The 14859-nt window shown below is 35.5% G+C and overlaps 1 protein-coding gene across 5 annotated transcripts in view; it reads right to left on the bottom strand.

Moving 5' to 3' along the window:
- Positions 1-14859, bottom strand: part of LOC149793042 (neural cell adhesion molecule 2-like) — a 166735-nt gene that overhangs the window by 65082 nt on the left and 86794 nt on the right. For all 5 annotated transcript variants that reach the window (XR_016422704.1, XR_016422703.1, XM_089966936.1 and 2 more), the window contains exons 11-13: positions 10488-10593; positions 5952-6116; positions 4635-4790 (exon numbers count right to left, since the gene is read on the bottom strand). Coding sequence is in view for 3 of the 5 variants with exons in the window: in XM_089966936.1 (XP_089823062.1) it covers positions 4635-4790; positions 5952-6116; positions 10488-10593 (427 nt within the window). In the remaining 2 variants the exon portion in view is untranslated. The remainder of the gene's footprint in view (positions 1-4634; positions 4791-5951; positions 6117-10487; positions 10594-14859) is intronic.

Here is a 14859-nt window from a genome sequence, read left to right on the forward strand (position 1 = left end):
CCAATAAACAGTGAATTTTTAATTAAAATAATATAACCTATATCGGAATCCACAAAACAGAGTTCTCAAAAATGTTTTTCACCAAACCATTAAAAACTTGATACACACAAAGAAAAGGATAAAACCACTGGAAACAAAATCTCAAACTTGTTCAATTACCAAATGCCATTGATGAAATGAAGAGAATAATTAATAAAAAACATGAGTGGATCTGATACAACTTCCCCATCAGTTGACACATGAGTTTGTGTTGTGAATTCAAATTCACTCATTAACTGCAACTGCAGAAGGTAAAGAAATGCTTCGAGGACATACTAATGTTCATGTGATTTTTTATATTCCCCAAGACCATATACAGTCAACCTGTCCTAATATTTATATATATATGAGAATATATAAGAGAGAGAGAGAGAGAGAGAGAGAGAGAGAGAGCGCTGATCTGAGCTTGACAATAGTACCAGCTTTTAGTGCCAGCTTTTTGTTTAGTTTGGTCAATTTTAGCTACGCAGAAGAATTCAAGTTTTTTCTATTTTGAGCAATGGCAGTCATGTCTGATGGTGGATTAACAATACTAGTCAAAAATATAAAGCCCTTTATGCAAAGAAGCTTTCAACAGACCAGTACATCAGACTTATAAAAGGGGTTAGGCATGAGTCAGAAAACTGCTTGTATTGTGGAGAGCACTGTCATGAACACAGCGGTGTCTGCATGGAAAACAGATATGTTGCCATCTTTGTAATGAACTAGGACACAAGTAAAAGTTGTTGTGCACATACCAATAGGTATAAGGCAATGATGTATAGGCCTATGAAACACATATCCAGCAACAAAATGCATTTGAATATGTGTATACTTTTCAATGCAATAATTATAATTCTATAAAAAGGTTTCAGGCACTATTTGATTTGTGTTCAAAGTGCAACTTGTTAACATGTAAACAACTATGTGATACTGTTCAAGTTAATTATCCCTCTGAGGCTCCTCATGTGTCTAATATATCAAAGTCTTCTTGTAGATCTGTAAATCAGTCTCATATTGAACATTCTGATGTATCCACTACATGTGGTCATGGCACAACAGATGGATCTTGTATGTTATCTTCTTCATGCGTTTATGCAAATAATCAAGGCAATTAAAAGAAATCTGTCAAGTCTAAAAACAATACACTGCATACTACCTTGTCTGAAAATCAATCCTTGTCATGTCTTTGGCCTCCTCAAAAGAGGTCTGGAAGTAATCAACCTAAATATTCAACACATCCTCCCTAAACTGAATGAGATAAAGTTAATATTACAGCAAACTAGATCAGTCAATATTCAAGGTCTATGTGAAACCTTTTTTTCTGATGATACTGATGATTTGGCTCCCCAAACACAGGGATTCAACACTGAAAGAAAAGACAGGGAATCCATGGAGAGTGGGTGGGTGTATTCTTCTCTATGTAGACAGTTCCATTAGTCATAACATATGTGTTGATCTAGAGACTACTGGGGTGTAGAATATCTGGATTGAAGTAACCCTTGCTCAATCAAAGCCAATACTCTTATGTTCAGTTTACAGGACACCTAGTTCCACAGCTGATTGGATTGATAGATTTGAGGTGCAAATTCAAAAAGCATTACTAAAGGAAGATTTAGAAACTATTATATTAGGTGATTTTAAAACTGACTACATGAAAACTCCACCATTAACATGGATAAGTAACTTTGAAACATACAACTTTACACAATTAATTAACACCCCAACCAGAGTAACAGATAAAAGTGTTACTATCATTGATCATGTCTATACTAATAAACCTGAAAACATAAGTAAAATTAATGTACCAGTATATGCCCTGGGTGACCACAACCCAGTCTGTATAATTAGACATGTTCCAAAATCATCTAAAAATGGTCAACACACTGAAATACAATACAGGGACTTTTTGATGAGGAAATGAGGAAATGTTCTTAAATGATTAAGTTTGCAAACCCTTCCAGTCAGTCTGCAATACAGCTGATGTCAACATTGCCTTAGACAAATGGTACTGGATGTTCATTGCAGCCTTAGACAAGCATGCCCCAATTAAAACAAAAAAGGGTTAAACACCAAAATACACCCAAGCATTATTTAAAGAACTTAAATGGTTCACAATATATGACAGGATAGATTTTCACAAGGCAGTTCTTTTATATAAATGTCTACAAGGAACTGCACAAGAGTATCTTCAGGACTTATTCAGGCCTTTTTCAACACAATACCAGTTGAGATCAATATAACATCGAAACCTCCTAGCACCAAAACCAAGAACAGAGCAATTTAAAAAGAGCTTCCAATACAGTACAGTTCTGTGGAATAAGAGATATCATGAGCATGTATGTGTTTCTAATAGATAATGGAATTTAGTATTTTAATACTAAACATGTTAGAATAAACAGTAATTACTGCTATCGTCATATAATGTGCATTGTTATATCCTCCTTAAGAGGGCCTCAAGGGAGAATAGTCCTTGACTAATGAATCACCCTCTATAAATAAAGCATTATTATTATTATTATTAATCAACTTGTAGTCAAATTTTGTTGAGCAGAAGTAATTCTCAATTGGTTTGTTGTTTATGTTTAGCAATGGTCATCATATACAACTGAAGATCATCATTTGAATACATCTGAAACACCTTCATGAGAAGATCATTTGTCAAATTTTGAAAACCCTTCAAGCCAAGATCCTTTCTGTCAAATTTGAATCACATTCATACCAAGATCCTTTTAGTCAAATTTGAATCACCTTAATGCCAAGCTTCTTTTAGTCAAATTTCAATCACCTTAATGCCAATATTCTTTTAGTCAAATTTGAATCACCTTAATGCCAATATCCTTTTCGTCAAATTTAAATCACCTTAATGCCAAGATTATTTTAGTCAAATTTGAATCACATTCATGCCAAGATTCTTTTAGTCAAATCTGAAACACCTTCAAGCCAAGATCCTTTCTGTCAAATTTGAATCACCTTAATGCCAAGATTCTTTTAAGTCAAATTTAAATCACCTTAATGCCAAGATCCTTTCTGTCAAATCTGAAACACCTTCAAGCCAAGATCCCTTTAGTCTAATTGGTTCTCATTCTGTCGAGAGGTTTTGAAGTCATTTCAATATTTTGATGTTAGGACCAAGAGTTTTGCAAAAGGAAAGGTCAATACTCCAGTTTTACAAAAGGACACATTCTGTCATATCTGATAGGTGAATACTGTTGAGCAGTTTTCAAGAAGACATCATTTAAAGGTCTATTTTTAGTACTGCTGGCCATTTCTGATGGTGGATTGTCATTATCTGAACAATTTAAAAGAACATGTCCAATTTTTCAAAAAAATTCAAATTTTGTTTTTTAAATTTTTGAGAAGGTGTAGATAGTAATTGAACAGGAAGAAAGACAATACCTTATGGCCAGGTGAGCTAAAATTCAGTCCATCACACCTGTCTCTACTACTAAAATTCAGTCCATCACACCTGTCTCTACTACTGAAATTCAGTCCATCACACCTGTCTCTACTACTAAAATTCAGTCCATCACACCTGTCTCTACTACTGAAATTCAGTCCATCACACCTGTCTCTACTACTAAAATTCAGTCCATCACACCTGTCTCTACTACTGAAATTCAGTCCATCACACCTGTCTCTACTACTAAAATTCAGTCCATCACACCTGTCTCTACTACTGAAATTCAGTCCATCACACCTGTCTCTACTACTAAAATTCAGTCCATCACACCTGTCTCTACTACTAAAATTCAGTCCATGACACCTATCTCTATTACTAATGTTGCAGACATGAAAATAAGCAAATTCTTGTCCATTCTTTCTTTAACATTAAGTAAACTATTTTGTTACAGTTAGAGTTATTTTGTTGTTTCAATTAAAATGGCTGAACACTTCCCTATTAGTTTAAAATCCCATCTATCTGATACCAAACAAGCATGGTAAAGAACAAGGTGTCTCAATTTCTAATATTGCTAATTAAATCGTCAGAATGTCTTACAAAAAAATTATTCACACATTTTATTACACTTCATACAGTCCGGTAGGAAGGTGATCAAGTGCAAATTGTATAGAAATGAAAAAGATACGTTCAGCAGAAAACATGTCAACACATTTAAGAAAGCAAGTCGCTGAAATCAACCCTCACATAACATATTACCAATATATATGAGTTGCTATCATAATATGTATCACATTCGATGGGAGCTGCTGATATCTAATGCTAGTAATTACAGGAGCCAAGATGGTTCACTAGTTAGTGTGCCAGAACAAATGGTTTGGATTCGAATCCTACCATTGGACCAGCCTTGGACAGCTACCATGGTACATTCATTGACAAGGCACTTGACTCCAATTGCCTCAGCATGAAATATCATACTTGTGTTGATGTGCCTTAAAGCATCAAACCAAAACCTTTGAGTAACCTAAAGATAATGTATCATCCATGTTGATGATGTAAATTTTCACAGCTACAGCTACATATCGTATCTTAAGATTAGTGGAAATGTAACTGAGGCTAATTCCTTTAAGAATTCAGTTGCATGGATATCAGTAGGTTCAAGACAGGCTAGCTGTCTAATAAATGTGATCTGAAAGGGAAATTTGTGGTTACTAACTATAAGGCCTAGTCGTCTGGGTGAACTCAGATGGAGCGCTTTCACCCACATCATTGACAGCTGTGACAGTGATGATATAATTGGTCTTTACAGTTAGGCTTTCCAATGTGTAGTACGTCCTGGGCACAGGCTGGTCATCTACGTAGATTCTCCACTCTGTAGATAAAAATTGATCCATTAAAAAATGGCACTTAAAGTTATGGAAAACAGTGCTAATCAAGAATACAGTAAAAAGAATCCAAGGAGACAACTAAGGGATGAACTATAAGAGGCCATTCAAGATAAATTTCACTTAAAAGAAAGTAATTAAAGCTAAATGAAAAACAAATAAAACCCACCATTTGGATACTCCTCTCACCTGAAAATTATTATTTCACTAAGGCAATATGAAACCATGATACCAGGCAAGTACATGAGCCATGATAACAGTCATGGGACACAAATTGCCACTGAAAGCTATACAAATATATCTTTTTTGCTGTGCAAGATATTTTCTAGACCTGAATATATAGGAGGATTAAATAAACTGAAGTAAGTTCTAAAATAGAGACAATGTAGCAAACAAAGGTATGCTTGCTAGTATTATTCATACGTGGTTTTTGCAGACAATTCTTTTGCACAGTTTTTGAGAAGTTGGACTGAACCATGCAATGGTGTATCAAAGAATATACCTCATCTTCAAGCAGTCCAGTGCCTATTGTGATACATGTACAATGGTGTATCAAAGAATATACCTCATCTTCAAGCAGTCCAGTGCCTATTGTGATACATGTACAATGGTGTATGAAAGAATATACCTCATCTTCAAGCAGTCCAGTGCCTATTGTGATACATGTACATCTTCACAATTCCATACCAAATGAAACAAGCCATTTTATTGCTTATTAAAGTTTGCCTACTGAGGACAATGATATCAAATTTATGCATTGCATATTCAGTCATATTAAGTTTCTGCATATAACTTTACTTTACTTGTTCTTCTTACCATAGTTTTAACAATACAGAGTTCCTTATTTAGTTTTACAGTGTTGAAAATTTAAATGGAAATCTTATTTTCCTCAAAATAATTGCAGAAAAAAATTACTTGTACTACAATAATGCTACTGAGCATGCAACATTTTAAGTTTGGAGTTCAAGTTCTTGGAAGTCAGAAACAGTGGTGATAGATCAATGCACAGATGTAAACTGAGTCACCAGTCCACATCAAACACCAGTGATTTACCCACGTAGTAGGATCATCTTTTATCATGACCAGAGTGTTGGTTATGATCAGTTATGACTACATGGTGATAGTGACCTTGTTTGTAACAAACTTACCAACTGGAGCCTCAACAGTCATTGGATTTTCATTTGAGCCTTGGGCCTTGTATTTGATTATAAATTTCGTGACAGGAGGACCTCGAACACTGGGAACATTGATACCAAGCCGAATGGTACGAGCAGTATAGTAATCCACTGACACAAGAGGTGCAGGCGGATTCTCTATAAATAAAAAGAGGCATTTAGTACAAAATGAAACTTTCGGGACATGGAAATGAGAAGATTGAGTTTGGCTGACATGCAATGATCCTGGCCATAAACTTAATCCCATGGTCATCAAGGCTTTATTTGACATAGGCAAACATATTGAAAAACAAATGTCTCTATGTACAAAAAATGATAGACCAGATTTTTATCTGCATACATGCATGTCTCAGTCAACAATCAAATTCTAATACAATTTGAAATATTGCATTAATTGCATGAAAATTCAATCAGTGTATCTATATAAAAATACAATTAACCAGTCCAGACTTTATTCATCTACCTGATGTGGTATTTGCATGGTCCTACAAAGTTTTAAAGGTTAAAATACAAAAGAACAAATATTTAAAAATTGCATTAAAAAAACTTGAAAGCTGATCAGATCATCTATATATGCAATAAAACGATGCCCACCAAATCTGATTTGACCATCTCGAGAGGTTTATTGCTGAAATGTGCTAATATTTTAAAAAATGTGTAAGCAAGAGGCCCAGGACAGAGATTGCTCCTCTGGCTGCAATTTGCCTAACAGCCAAATGGTCAGTACTATGCTCTCTAAGCTTTCTTGAAATAATGTGGACTGAATATTTTATGAAAACAACCATTTCATGGTTTCTGCATACTATGGTATCTTCATCCATATTTCATGGTACACACTTAACCCATACTGAAAGGCTATTATGCCAGGATGCCATCTAACTTTATCATGCTTCTGAGAAACTGTTGTTTCAAAGTTTTTGTTCTTCCATTTTTTTCCTGATTCCAGGCTTTCTGAGGCTGATGGTTGATGGAGCTGAGTTGGCATGAAAATCTATTTAGATCATGGCATTTAAAAACAAAGAAGCCAATACAATTTTTTACTGTGCTAAGAAATTTGCCCCCCCCCCACCATTTCTGAAACCAGATAAAAGCCAAACTTAAAAAACAATATTTATTTTTTGTTTTGTACTCCCTAAAAAAATGCAAGGATTTTTCCAAAATTCATGGACTTTTCAAAGATATAAATAAAATGTTGGAAATACCATGAAATTTCAAGGCAACCCTCAATTTCAAGGATTTTTCAAGGTTGTATGAATCACAATTTACCATTTCTGGTATTTATTTTCAAGATTAGATTTGGATTTTAAAAGCAAATTCCTTTTTCCAAAGGATATTTTTGTAAGAATTAAAAAAAAGAAATTATGATTGCTAATCATGGTGAAGTATTTATTATTCCAACAAACAATGGCAAACAGACTCAAGTATTTTGCATATATACTCGAGTATAAACCCATTCGCATACAAGCTGCCCCCCACAAAATGAATAGGTATAAACACTAAAAAGTACATGACCTGTATATAAGCCGACCCTGTAGTCTGAGATGATATCAGAAGATACACGCTGTAAGTTCGAATGCATTTATTTAGGCAAACTGACATTAGAGAAAATTACCCATATAACTCTCTTGGGGTTGGCATGTACGATTATTACATAAAGATTGTATAAATTTGTTTGAAAAGACATTTTTTAAATTTTCTGTTTTCTTACTGTGTTTGCCTAATTCAGATTTTCTTAGGACAGTAACAAGAATTGAGCATTCGTGGGTTACCTCTCCCTTTCAAGTAGATTATCGTTTGTCTATGCATTATTGCATTATACTTTGAATATCAGTGCAACAGTAATTACGTTTTTATTTTGCCTTGAAACTGTATATACCTAACTCATTAAAATATTATCCCACTATGCCAACAATGAACAACAATATTGTGGGATTCAACGCTCGCAATTAGGCTGGTGAGCATATTTACGTAATGGCGCCAGAGCATGTACATGATTGGTTTAAACACGTGCTGAATGAAGCACATTCTGCCGAATGAAGTACATCCATTGGATTCAAAACATGGGCACCACTGCACTAAACTTTAATGATAAATCCAAAATACAATAATTAACTTTCAAAAACAATGCTTCAAAAATTATGCTAATACTGTAAAAACTTGGATGTAGTTTGCTTTGATGCAAGTGGCCTTAAATCCAGTTTTACAAAACTACAGTAATCATGATAATATTATGGAGTGAAAGGCAATTACACAAAGTACTGGTGTAGTTGCCAGTTAAAATTGCCTCTTATTCAAAGCCAGTTTCAGGGTTTTAATGATTATCTGGCCTGTATTGCTGTCGGAAAACAAAGGACAAATCTGCCAAATATAAACAAAGGAGATGCTGAAACATCTAGCTTTCAACTGTGTGGAAAATTATGATTTTGTTCAGCCAAAACACAAAAGTAAATTGAAGGTGATCTTAGTTGATCTATATTCAGAATTTAGCCTTTATTATTACCAATCTTTCATAAACATGTAACAGTTATGCTGGTTGTGCCTTGCACATTTGAACGTGGGTATCTTTTCATAAAGATTAATTCAATTTGCAGCATCACTTATATCATTGAAAAAGAGTAACTCATGAGCATGTGTATCAACGTAAATGAAACAGCTACTACTGACTAGCTGAAGTGTTATCTGGAAGAATGCGATTTGGGCAAAAAATTGAATAAAGCAAAATCTGCATCTAATATGTTTGGGAATAAACAAGGATTAAATTGACACTAGGCACAATTTGCATTGTTTAAGTACTGTACATTATAGAACAGCCTGGTCTCCCAAGTAACCTCGAACCTGCCAGTGAATTATGAAGTCTATTATATACCTATATTTAATTTCGTTTTGGAGTAATCAGAAAATATGCACATGCAAAATAATAGCAATAGCAATATAGTAGTTTATAATAGTTTATTAAGTGTTAAGACATAGACAATGTATTTTTCTTTCTTCATGTGCATATATGTCTTAGGACACGGAAAAAATTATGTTTTCTGGTCTCAAAATTTACAGCCATTATGGTAGTGAACAAAAAAAAATCTTAGACTTCCAAGCTGGATAAGCTGACCCCCCTCCCCACTTCCAGGCCTTTATTGTTTAAAAAATTACTTTGCTTATACGTGAGTATATACAGTAATATTCTACCAGATAAGACAGGTACAGGTAGAAATATCTCATGAATCTTTACAAAAAGGTACATAGATCTATAAAATGAATTGTAATTAAATCAACTCATGTACACAAAAGTCCCACTCATTTTTTTCCTTCATTACATCCTTTCCACAGTCCTTGACAATAATGGACACCAAAAGTAACCTGCATAACACTAGACAACATTGCTGACTCGACAGGTTAAGTTCGCTTTTCCACAAAGAAATACACAATTAAATATTGTTTAATCAATGCAATCAGTCTTTTCTCAAGTTTCATGCACAAGGTCCTCAGCAAGATCACAGGATATCAGGAATTGTAGGACAGTCTTAAGTGCCATTTTTGCATGGCTACAGGTTTACACCTTGCTTAGGCCAGCATGGGTCTGCCTCCATGGTGTCCGTGAGGAATGCACTTAGCTCCAATTTCCATGGCATGGTATAGCCAATAATGTTTGCACTATTATGCTAAGACTGATTTAGGATACGTGTTCAGCAGACCTATTAACTATCACACTGGGAGAAGAAAAAAAATCCCAATTGCTTGGGTTGTTCCATGCCTATCTCTTAGTACGTCCCAACTCTGGAAGATTATTATATTATGCCTTCTGATTTTCATTTTTCCAACTTTCCTGTAAAAGTCATACATCACTAGCTACATCACATGCAGTCCACAGAAGCCATGATCTATTTTGTCACCTGTGCATATGGTTGTGGCATACATGTACAGCACTTTTCAAATTTAGTTTTGTTTGTATCTAAAGCAGAAAAATTAGGTTCAGCCAGTCTCTTTTAACAGCGGTGGCCTAGTGGTTAGTGTGTCTGCCCCGGATGCGGGAGGTCGTGGTTTCGAACCCCGGTTGAGTCATACAAAAGACTTCCAAAAATGGTACTAACAGCTGCCTCGCTAGGCACTCATCATTAAGAGGTTAGTGTTAGGACTGGCTGGTCTGGTGTCAGGATAATGTGACTGGGTGGGGGACATCATGCTACATGTCTGCGGGCATGATGCCCCAGAGCTAGACATCACTTTAATCTGCCACACTGCAGACATCATAGTGATATGACTGGAAAATTGTTAAAGCTACATTAAAAATTTAAATCCCCCCACACAAACACACACATTTGCCAAGGCCACACCGAGGCAATTGACCTGGACTTACCTGGATGCTTACTGAATGCTTAGCAATTGGATTAAGAATCTAACACTCTACCAACTTAGCTCCCTGAGTTCACTCTACATGAATGGACAGAAGGAAAACTAAATAATATACAACCAAAGTCATCGTATCAGAACAAATTAAAAGACAATGTTGCCTACCTGCTTTTAGCATTCTAATGGTGATATTGTTTGTTCCAGCAGCATTGATCCCCTGGCAAATATAATCTCCCAAAATCTGCTGCTCATTTGAAAGTTGAATTTTGGCCTGCATAATAAAATACATTGAAAATGCTGTACAGGATTCAAGATTTGTAATTAACCTCATGAACAACAATAAGATGTAAGGATAGTATGCATGCATTACTTTCTATTATATTTGGGGGGAAAAAGGAGAAAGTTGATTTTATTAAATAATAAATAAGGAAGGACATGATTGTACCATACCATTTTGAAAACTGAAGCTCTTGTTGTACCTCAAGTTACACAAATTTACTATAGCAGCAATGATAATAATTCTATAAAAGTAAAACCAAAGACCCTTAAAGCCCCAATGCCACCAGTTTTTCATATATTTCACCATTCTTCCAATCTAGCTAGTCTGGAAAGAAGATTATGATTTGTTTAAAAACTAAAAAAGTGACATAAACTGTTCTTTGAAATAATCAGGATGATAGGCTTAAATGATGTCAAAATATTCCATTTATAATTAAGAGGAGCCACCTATTAATTCGGTCACTGAATTCATAATTCCATTCTCTTTTGGGAGTGCTCCAAAACTAGTGATGTAATACAATTAACAAATTCCATCAGTGACGAATAACTTTTGCAGATGGCAGACAGTTCGATTCGAGAGGAAATGAAGAGCAACATGTCTGCGTTTTCTAGCAGACCTGAGAAGAAAAAGCATGAATTTGATAAAAATGAGACTCTGGTGAATACTGTTGATCAGCTGTGATGTTGGAATTCTTTGAAGGGTGAACTTGGGCTGAAGACACCCCTGTTGTTGTGGATTTCTTATTAACTGGTAAGCATTTAACGTAGACTTGTGAAAAGTAATGTATGTCAGTTATGCCTTTAATCCTTTATGTCTTTGGATGCGTCTACACCATTCGCATGAAAGCGCCTTTTGACGTCTCTACTCCATTCGCATGGAAGCGCCTTTTGACATCTGCTGTAAATATCAGCCATTTTAAGCTGGTTTTTGTAACGCCACCTTCAGGGAAAACCCCCTATTAGATACTACATTCATTTCTGCCAATGACAATTACGTCAGATCACAAGGTCACTGTTTATGCTCAGGTCGATATCTGCTATTTAAAGTAATTGGGTCGTAATCTCCACTCTCCAAAATGGCAGTCGCGGATTTCATTCAGTACTTACAAAGTTTTCACGATTAGAATCACAACTATGAAAGATTCAATAACTTAGGTAAAGGCTCTGATATTGATGTAGGCAGCAATTAGTTTTTATAAATTATCAAATTCAGATGACTTGGTGATGTAGATGCAGACGAAAAACTTGTAAATTTCGAGTATGAGAAATGGCAGCTACGGTTGGTCACGCTGCCTCATTGACATGACGTTGAACGAGTTCTCTCAAGATTTTAAAGCACATAAAAACTTCTTCTGTGAAAAATAATTACACAGCTATAACAATCGGACTTGACTCTTAAATTTTTCCACACATAATAGATGTGTATCAAAAATGTAAAATGGTTAAAATTGATGTTAAATGTAACATACACTACATTGTAAACAGGCAGGCCTATGTGTATGGAGTCGAATAGGTAACAGGTGTTCTATTTATAGTGTGCTGCACTTTGTAACTATGCTCACTGAGGTAAAGGGTTAAAGAACAAAATGTTCATAAATGCTAGGCAGAGTATAAAATCCAAATATAAAAAAACGTATCATACAAGGATCACCTACCATATCCAACAGAGTGGTGTTGGCTTCTCATGTAAACAATGGTAATAACATTGAATCTTGTGTTCCAGCTTTCGAGTGAAATCGGTTATCACATGGATGGATGTCGCCAATCAACATTAATTTGTATGCATTTGAAAAATGAATGGGGTTTCTCAGTTCAAGGGAGAAATTGTGTTTCTCAATGCTGAATGAAAGGAGTTATGTCAAAACCTAAAATAACATGTGACCTTCGAGATAAACAGCAGTACTTCTGATAATGATATATAAGTATCAACATATCAAGTTTCATCCTTTGATCTCCAAAAGATTAATTCTTACCATTATATCAAGTTTCATCCTTTGATCTCCAAAAGATTAATTCTTACCATTATACCAAGTTTCATCCCTTGATCTCCAAAAGATTAATTCTTACCATTATACCAAGTTTCATCCTTTGATCTCCAAAAGATTAATTCTTACCATTATATCAAGTTTCATCCTTTGATCTCCAAAAGATTAATTCTTACCATTATACCAAGTTTCATCCTTTGATCTCCAAAAGATTAATTCTTACCATTATACCAAGTTTCATCCTTTGATCTCCAAAAGATTAATTCTTACCATTATACCAAGTTTTTTCCCTTGATCTCCAAAAGATTAATTCTTACCATTATACCAAGTTTTTTCCCTTGATCTCCAAAAGATTAATTCTTATCAATATACCAAGTTTCATCCTTTGATCTCAAAAAGATTAATTCTTATCAATCAGAATATAAAGTACAACAGATAAATTCAACCAGAGCATTATCAACAATTTCAGCGCTCACCTCAATGAAGCCTGTACTGTCATGCAGAACATAAATTCAGACCAAGTGTTTCTGACAACAAAATCTTGACAATTTGGGGGCAATATTTAATCCTTACAATTAACCTTATGAGTGGCACTAGACAATATTATGTGGATATAGCATTTAAAGTTCCTTGCCCAAGGATATACCATTGTAGCCAGTCTTGTGTGGACATGGCATTTCAGGTTCCTTGCCCATGGACATACCATAGTAGCCAGTATTGTGTGGATATAGCATTTAAAGTTCCTTGTCCAAGGTCATACCATAGTAGCCAGTATTGTGAGGACATAGCTTTAAAGTTCCTTGCCCAAGGACATACCATAGTAGCCAATATTGTGTGGACATAGCATTTAAAGTTCCTTGCCCAAGGACATACCATAGTAGCCAATATTGTGTGGACATAGCATTTAAAGTTCCTTGTCCAAGGACATACCATAGTAGCCAATATTGTGTGGACATAGCTTTAAAGTTCCTTGCCCAAGGACATACCATACTAGCCAATCTTGTGTGGACACTGCATTTAAAGTTCCTTGTCCAAGGACATACCATAGTAGCCAATATTGTGTGGACGTAGCATTTAAAGTTCCTTGCCCAAGGACATACCATAGTAGCCAATATTGTGTGGACACAGCATTTAAAGTTCCTTGTCCAAGGACATACCATACTAGCCAATCTTGTGTGGACATTGCATTTAAAGTTCCTTGTCCAAGGACATACCATAGTAGCCAGTATTGTGTGGATATAGCATTTAAAGTTCCTTGTCCAAGGACATACCATAGTAGCCAGTATTGTGTGGATATAGCATTTAAAGTTCCTTGTCCAAGGACATACCATAGTAGCCAGTATTGTGTGGACATAGCTTTAAAGTTCCTTGCCCAAGGACATACCATAGTAGCCAATATTGTGTGGACATAGCATTTAAAGTTCCTTGTCCAAGGACATACCATAGTAGTCAGTATTGTGTGGACATAGCATTTAAAGTTCCTTGTCCAAGGACATACCATAGTAGCCAATATTGTGTGGACATAGCATTTAAAGTTCCTTGCCCAAGGAAATACCATAGCAGCCAATATTGTGTGGACATAGCATTTAAAGTTCCTTGCCCATGGACATACCATAGGAGCCAATATTGTGTGGATATAGCTTTAAAGTTCCTTGCCCAAGGACATACCATACTAGCCAAAATTGTGTGGACATAGCTTTAAAGTTCCTTGTCCAAGGACATACCATAGTAGCCAATCTTGTGTGGACATAGCTTTAAAGTTCCTTGCCCAAGGCCATACCATAGTAGCCAATATTGTGTGGACATAGCTTTAAAGTTCCTTGCCCAAGGACATACCATAGTAGCCAATATTGTGTGGACATAGCATTTAAAGTTCCTTGTCCAAGGACATACCATAGTAGCCAATCTTGTGTGGACATTGCATTTAAAGTTCCTTGTCCAAGGACATACCTTAGTAGCCAGTATTGTGTGGACATTGCATTTAAAGTTCCTTGTCCAAGGACATACCATAGTAGCCAGTATTGTGTGGATATAGCATTTAAAGTTCCTTGTCCAAGGACATACCATAGTAGCCAGTATTGTGTGGATATAGCATTTAAAGTTCCTTGTCCAAGGACATACCATAGTAGCCAATATTGTGTGGACATAGCATTTAAAGTTCCTTGCCCATGGACATACCATAGTAGCCAGTCTTGTGTGGACATAGCATTTAAAGTTCCTTGTCCAAGGACATACCATAGTAGCCAATATTGTGTGGACATAGCTTTAAAGTT

The sequence above is a fragment of the Sinohyriopsis cumingii genome, chromosome 8 (genome assembly GCF_028554795.1).
Source record: "Sinohyriopsis cumingii isolate HCF-2022 chromosome 8, ASM2855479v2, whole genome shotgun sequence".
In the NCBI taxonomy this organism is placed as follows: Eukaryota; Metazoa; Mollusca; class Bivalvia; order Unionida; family Unionidae; genus Sinohyriopsis; species Sinohyriopsis cumingii.